We start from the raw sequence: 7,854 nt of genomic DNA on the forward strand, positions 1-7,854 counted from the left end.
CCGCAATAATAATTTGTCCGGAACGCGGTGTAATACCGCGACCGAATGACGTCGAAGCGAGGCCACATGACACGCTGCACGTCCACCACAAGCTTAAGCAATGGCGTCTGAAACGCGGCACAATCGATAAGTAGTCCTATGATTTTTTCTTTATTTGCGGATCGCCCGGAAAAAAATTATGTTTTGCAAACGTCTATTAAGTATACCTTATTTTAAAAATAAAATAAAGAAAAAAAATAGCGCATTCCCGTAATGAAAACATTTACCAAAAATTTAATACTTCTTCTAAAAATGTCTTCTTTAGAAAAGTAATGGCTACTATACAGATAATATTTGTTCTATCTTTTGCGGAGTTAACCTGAAAAATAAGTGGGTTTTGTAATTGTTACGGTATTACCGGAAACGTAACAAATGACAGGTCCACGGTCTCTTCGGAGTCCGAAGTTATCAGTAAATGTCATGTCACGTGACACCTACGCAACGTGATACTCCACAACGAAAACAAGCTTAAGCAATGGCGGCGCGAACGGTGCAGAGTCGGTAAATAGCCCTATGGTTTTTTGTTTACAGCGTTTTTTATATGGGTCGGTACTTGATAATTCTATGTTTTGGAAATGTCTATCAAATACGTGTCTTTTAAAAATCAAATTAAAAAGAAAATACGTAATGGTAAGAAACCATATAATTACCCATCTTAAACATAAAGCGAAAGAATGAAACAAAAAAAAAGCTGTACATATTGCTTAAATCTTTCGTATTTTCACGTTATATATTATTATTAGGCATATGTGGAATGTCATGACGTCATCATACTGCGTATCCTGGTGGTCCAAAATTTGAGATTAAGGAGAGATTTCCATTTCCTAATCTTCTCAACAGCGTTACGTCTTCGTTCGGCCTGTTCCTGTAAGTTAAGAAGATAATCTTTTCGAACTTTTCTAGCTTTACGTTTTCGGCCGACCTGTTCCTTCTGATCTTTACGAATTTTACGTTTACGTCCGGTATCAGCTGCCTGCTCCTGTGTTATGTTAAAATTCTCTTGAGCTACATGTTTTCTCAAGGTATCAGCTGCCTGTTCCCGTAATATTGCGTCACGATTTTGACGAGCTTTACGTTTACGTTCGATATCAGCCGCTCGTTCCCGTAATCTTACCTCAGGAATTTTTCGAGCTTGACGCTTTCGTTCGGCATCAGCCGCTTGTTCACGTAATTTTACCTCGGCAATTTTTCGAACTCGACGTCTTCGTTCCGTATCAGCTGCCCGTTCCCGCGATTTATACACGGGATCTTTTCTAAGTTTTCTACGTCTTTCCGTATCGTTTTGTCGCTCTTTTAATCTATACACCGGATTGGCACGCTGCTTTTGCTTAATAAGTCTTTGTTTTTTTCTATGATTATAAAAGTCCAGCTTTCTTCCGTTACGTCTTCTCTTCTTTTTTGGTGGAAGTTTATCAACAGGAGACTCATTCTCATCTTGTGTGTTATTGTCTTCGTCTTCAGTTCGCTTACTTACCTCATTAAGTAACTCACCTTCAGACTGTTTGCTTAATGGTTCGGTCGATTTTTCCGATGAAGTTCCACAACTCTGAGATTCAAATGAGCCTTTTTCTTCGCAAGAATCTCTCGAAGTTTCGCATATAATAGCACTCTGGGAACTTTCTGTCTTAATCTTACGTGGCGAATTATTAATGGAAGACACATTTGTTTCTGCGTTGCTAAAATTCTGAGAATTAGACGTGCTTCCGGATCTGGTAGAGGAATCTTCCACGGAAGACTGTCTGCATTCCGATGACCCCGGTGTCGACTGATTCGCATTCATTTTTAAAGAAAATTACACAAAAAAGTCAATTGTAAGTTTACTCCATCGATCTCAGACGAATTGCGTAAACTTCACGTGACTATCCTCGTGACTATCCACGTATTTAAAACTTTTCTAAACGGTCTTTGTTCGTCACGTTTTATCTTTGAGCATGCGCACGGTCATGCGCATTTAAAAAAAGTACGTCAATACAAGTTAACAACTTGGTATTAACCAATGAGCATCGGCCATTGATCGCTTAGATGTGTCAAGTTACTTCCTGTTTCTTCCTCGTTTGCTGAACGTGTCGCAGCCATTATAAATATTGTTACGGAAGCTTCACGTTCTAGTATTGGAATACCAGGACTCTGGCTACAGTAGTTGTTAAATGCATGCTATAAAAAAATTAAATACAGTTAATGGAAAAGTCGTTCTGTTATCTAGTGAGAGAAAATAAAATAAAATTCCCATATTAAGAGAAAAGTGCTGACATCATTAGGGAATGTGCTGATTGGTTTAACTGAAGCACGTCAAGTGTGACGTTGCTCTGAAGTCACTTCTTTGCATAGACAGCTGTACTGATCTTTAAATTAAATTAAAGGTTCTAAAACTGAGAACACAAACTCATATCAGCAACAATAATGTGATAAATTTTACAAGTGTTATATTTATAACACTTGTAAAGAAATATTAAAGCACACATTTAATAAAGATAACCACAGCTATTAAAAATACATAAAAACTTAGGTTCAATCCAATATACTGTAACCTTATATAACTATGACACTGGAAGGCACCACTGCACTAATTAAAACGTTTTTAAATTTCAAAACATCTTTATCAAGCCTACAAGACTAAATCTAAGCAGTATTTTACACATAATTTAAAGATTAAGAATTACAACCCTGCATTGTCATGTTGTCACAATAAATAATCACTCCTTAATTAATAAAGAATTAATTATACAATAGTCATTAATTCATTTGTATTTTATTTTGTACTTCTTAACATTTGTCAAGTTAACAAATATTGGACTTATAAAGGAAAAGGAAAGTCCAATATTTGTTAACTTGACAAATTTAATAAGTACAACAATTGTATTTTATTTATTATTATTTGAAAAATTGAATAAAATTATTTTTGAAAGTGTAAATGCAATATTGTTAAAATGATCATTTTTAAGGAAATAAAACTCAGAAATAAAATACATGGAATAATATATTGTTTAGAGAAAGTACAATGAATATTTTACATAGAATACATACACTCTTTTTAAAATTATTGCACAGCTATATGGTTGACAAATTACACAGCCACTGGCTATAAGAATACTGTTGGGAGCTACAGAAACCTACTCAAAGAGCCACAGATTGCCAGCATTTGACTATTTTCAAATTTCTGAAAAGGAAGATATTTCATACAAGCCAATACACTATGTACAGACACACACACATACATCATATATATACACATATACACATCTCTTATTAAAATTTTTTCAAACCACATTTTGTCAAGTTGAGATATTTGGGATTTAGTTGTGAATTATCTTTATGCTACACACCCATACCTTTCTGTATTATTATAAAGAAAAACTTGTTTCATTGCTAAATATAACATCCTGCCAATCCTGGTACTATCTAGTATAAATGACCATGTTTTACAGATCTCAAATATGTTTCTCATATAGATGGATGTCAAGATGAGGGCTTTTTTTGGCAGATATTCCCCTAAAAATATTGTCTTTCAATATGTTTTTTATAATTTGATCTCTTGGAAAAGTTGAATTATTCATATTTAACATTGTTTTTAGTCCATTAAATTATTACTAATTTTATTCAATTATATTAAATTGTAATTGTAAGTAACAACAATAATTTTCATATAATGGATATATCACACATTAACAGCCTAAGTTATATTAATACATCAGTTTGTACTTGTTTAGATATACTGTATATACCTGTGACAAAATGCATTTTTAACCCAGGGTAATGGTTCCAGTATTTAACACAGACCCAGTGATTGACAAATACCACTAGAATTCATAGTAAATGATGTTACAAATTTAATTTAGGACAGCTAATACAATCTAGTGTTATTTTTAAGTATTACTAAGTGATTTGACGTAGTTCAGTTTTTGAACACTAGAGAGATATGGTAGAAGCCATTTTAGTTGTGGCTTGTATGTGAAGCTAGACCTTAATTTTTTGTTAAAGAGTAAAGCAGAGAAAATCCATTTATATCTAATTGGTGTTAAGTGTTTTTACTAATGTTTTACTTTATTTCCATAACTTAAATAGTGAAAAATTATTAAAAAATACTACCTAAAGCTACAAATAACTATTTATTTTAGTGTCAATTACTAGTTTCCTGTTATCATACCAGTGTTTGACTTTAGATATCAAACACTGGAAAAACTTTGTCTATTACTGGTTTTCTTATTATTACAATATTTCCTTCTGGTTTCATTCCAAATTTTCTTATATCCAACTGATAATTATGTCTCCTATGCAGTCTTAATCAGGTTTGAAAAAACTAAAATTCAAATATTCTGAGTCTGCAATGGATGAAGTTTTCTTTGCAGTAAAAAATAGGATGTCACACATCCAATAGAACTTTAAATGTTCCACTCTGATGTATATATCCTCTGGGAAAAATCCAATTGAAAGAAAAAATGGGGCTAATAATTTGGAGTTGTGTGCAGGCTTCCAACTCCAAATGATGTTTTAAGTTCAGATTCAATGATGACACTTCATGATAGCAGCAGTAAAATCTGTTTTCGTGATCTTGTAGAAGAAATGGAAGCTAAAAATCAGATTTTCTCAGAATAAACCAGTCATCAGGTTGACAAATGAGTTTAACAGTGCTTTCAACTGTAAAGAATGCTAAAAAAAAACATTATGCTGGACTCATAATTAGTATAGAAAATTAACCTGATGTAAAATTTGTGAAAGTAGCAAGGAACTTGTGTATTTGTATGGCCTGATTGTGACAATATTTCAGTGCTTCAGAAAAAATTTCTGAACCACTGAAATATCACAAAAACATTATGAAAATTTTAGCTTAACCAAATCTGGGGTATAGAGAATTAATTTTCAATGTTTCCTTCTCTGAATATAATATTAATTAAGCAGGCCCAAGTAGACCTACAGTTTTCTCTAGTTTGTGTTAGTTAATTTTTATCTATAGGAATTAGAAATGCTAATGTTTACTTATTTGTAATAATGTCTAATCAACAGCACAATATTCTTATAATAATTTTTAAAAAGATAACTTTCTTTCCATGTTCTATAGAGATGTTTTAAATCTAGGTTGAATCCATAATACATCTCAAGGGCATAATTAATGGGGAAATATCTGTCAATCACTGGGTTCTCAAGTGTCAATTACTGGAAGAAATATAGTTGTTTGTTCATTAATTTTTTCAGAAAAATAATTATGGTTTTCTAATTTGTATCTTCTAAATATGGCATAACTTCATGTATTGTAGGAAAAACAAAATATAGTCTTAGCTTTAAACAATAAAATTGTACAAATTCTTTTATAAATATGTTACTTTACAGTGTAAATAGTTGCAATTGTTACCCTACTGGTCCCTCTTCAGTTGGCTTTTCTTATGATTTTATGTATATAAAAATTAAACTTTAGACCAAGTGTACTTTACATAAAATTTTTCCATTAACTCATAATTTTACAATATTAATGAAAATTTGCAAAGAAACAATATCAGATATATTTCAAAATACAAATTAAAAGTCTATTTTTTAACTTCATTTCTGTGTTTTCATACTTCATATTCTTTCTTATTACAGCTAACAAAATATAATTTTAACAATTACAATACAGTCAAACCTTGGTTTTTGAACATAATTTGTTCCTAGAAGTCATTCTAAAATTAAGTTGTTCTAAAACTGAAACAAATTTACCCATAAGAAACCATATAAAATTAATGACCACCACAATAAAGCCTTTTTTAAACCTTTTTTAGCTGTATTTCATGCATAAAAATGTCTACAAAGGCAATGTAATATTATATGTTATATATCAATGTATTATATATAATAAATTTTTGTTATTAAATTTGACTTAAGCACCTTTAAACATGAATTCTTGGATGTCATTTATATTATGTGAATATCAATTAACATGATTTCATTAATTAATTTGATTTAAATTCAACTGTGGCACTCATCAAAAAACAGCAGTACAGTAGTATCTTTTTCCCATGAATATTGAAATCTAAATTAAATAGAAACATCATCAATGATTCGTGTCATGACATCTAATGAGACGAGACAATCTCAGCACCAATAACTTCTGAATCAGTAGTCCTATCATTGATTTGTCGAGCCCAGGGGCGGATCTAGGTTTCCAGGGCCTGGGGCTTATTGAAATCCAGTGCGGCCCCATTTTTTGTTAGATTAAGAATCTTTAAATTGGGATTTAAAATTCATTTTCAATAACATCAAAATCAGAGTTGAAATATATTTATTTTCTATGATTCTCAAACACTGTTTCGGAAAATTGAGAATATATTTATTTATGAAATGGTGTTGAATGACAAACTTTATATCTTACTAGCTGCAAGGACCCGCTTCACTGGGTTTTTATTTGTTCGTACATTTGTACGTAATATAGTTTTTGTTTTTTTATATATAAAAGACTGTTTTTCTAAGTAATCTAGAATCTAGCTGCAAGGACTCGTTTCGCTGGGCAAAAAGTAATGATAGTGAAGATTAAGATAATTACATTATAGCCAATCTTACCCGTTTTCACAGAATGAAAGAATTAGGTCCTACGTTTCCAGACTAATTAGAGACCTGGTCCTGATTCTATTTCTGAATGTCTCCTGTTCATGTCCAGTCAAACGAACTATTTTCAACGTTTCTGGAACGTTTACGATCGTTCTATAATCGAACCAATATTCGAATTTTATGTTTGAATTAAATTCGAACAAATTCTAACATAACATTCGAAATAGAAAACCACTTTCAGCCCCATACTCCCACACCCTTATAGCTATCAAGNGTATGTCAAAAATATTTTATTTACACCTAACACAGGTGTGCACTGTACTTGCTATTGTATTAATAAAATATAGTATTTGCTGTCAAATCTATTACTGTCTACTGTGTAGGAACGTCTATATGCATAAATAGGACATTTCATAATAAATTAAATTGTACTCGAAACACATTTCAGAACATCTTAAGAAAAATGATCAAGTATCACAATATTTTAACATTTTCAATAGAATAACCATTGAAAATTTTTTAATTACAAGTAAATGTAATCAGAACAATAATTTTTGGGAAGTTTTTGTCTTCAATTTTTATTAAACAATAATTCTCCATCGAACAAAAATTTACAGAACAATAACAATTTTCAAAAATCTCCAACAGTTCTGAAATATAGAATTGCATATGAAAATATTTGTTTTAAAACTAAATCTGCCAATTAACAACAACAATTAAAAATTCAAAGCTTAGCAACTACATTTTCATAGCATACTCTGTAGTGGAGAAACATCTCTTTCAATACAGTATATATTGTATATAATATATAAAGTATATATTTATATATTATATAAGNAATTGCAGTGTTATACGAAACAAAGAAATAGTACAAAAAGGGGGATTAGGTTCCAAAAATTAAAACATTATCTTAATAAAAAAATTTTAGCAAACATATTGCTAAGTGATACATATTAATATAAATGTTTTCTTCGTCATCACTAAGAACTATTAATTAATCGAGGGAATTTTCTTTTTGGCAAAATATCCTTATCCTCTGAGAGCATTTCTCTGCATCATCTTCAGATCCATGCTCTACCTTTTGCAAAAAGTATGTTATTTTAGATTGCTTGCTTTTAGTTAAAAGATCTTTATAAATTTCCTTATATGGTGCTAAGCACTTATGAAGAATAAAGCAAGTATGGAATAAGGGAAAAACATTTGTCAACACCAAAATCAGAAAAGTTGAGATCTGGCAACACTGAAACAAGTTCCGAGAAGAACCACGTGGATCGACAGAAGGCGGGAAAAGAAAATTTA

General features: G+C 31.2%; 1 protein-coding gene across 1 annotated transcript; it reads right to left on the reverse strand.

The window, feature by feature from the left end:
- Positions 1–301: 301 nt before the first annotated feature.
- LOC111620426 (splicing regulatory glutamine/lysine-rich protein 1-like) lies at positions 302–2,110 on the reverse strand. Its single transcript, XM_023362348.1, has one exon. The coding sequence runs from the start codon at positions 1,817–1,819 to the stop codon at positions 797–799; it is 1,023 nt and encodes a 340-aa protein (XP_023218116.1). The 5' UTR covers positions 1,820–2,110; the 3' UTR covers positions 302–796.
- Between the last annotated feature and the right edge of the window lie 5,744 nt (positions 2,111–7,854).

Source organism: Centruroides sculpturatus, unplaced genomic scaffold, assembly GCF_000671375.1.
Source record: "Centruroides sculpturatus isolate CEXI.00-Female unplaced genomic scaffold, Cexi_2.0 scaffold143, whole genome shotgun sequence".
Classification (NCBI taxonomy): Eukaryota; Metazoa; Arthropoda; class Arachnida; order Scorpiones; family Buthidae; genus Centruroides; species Centruroides sculpturatus.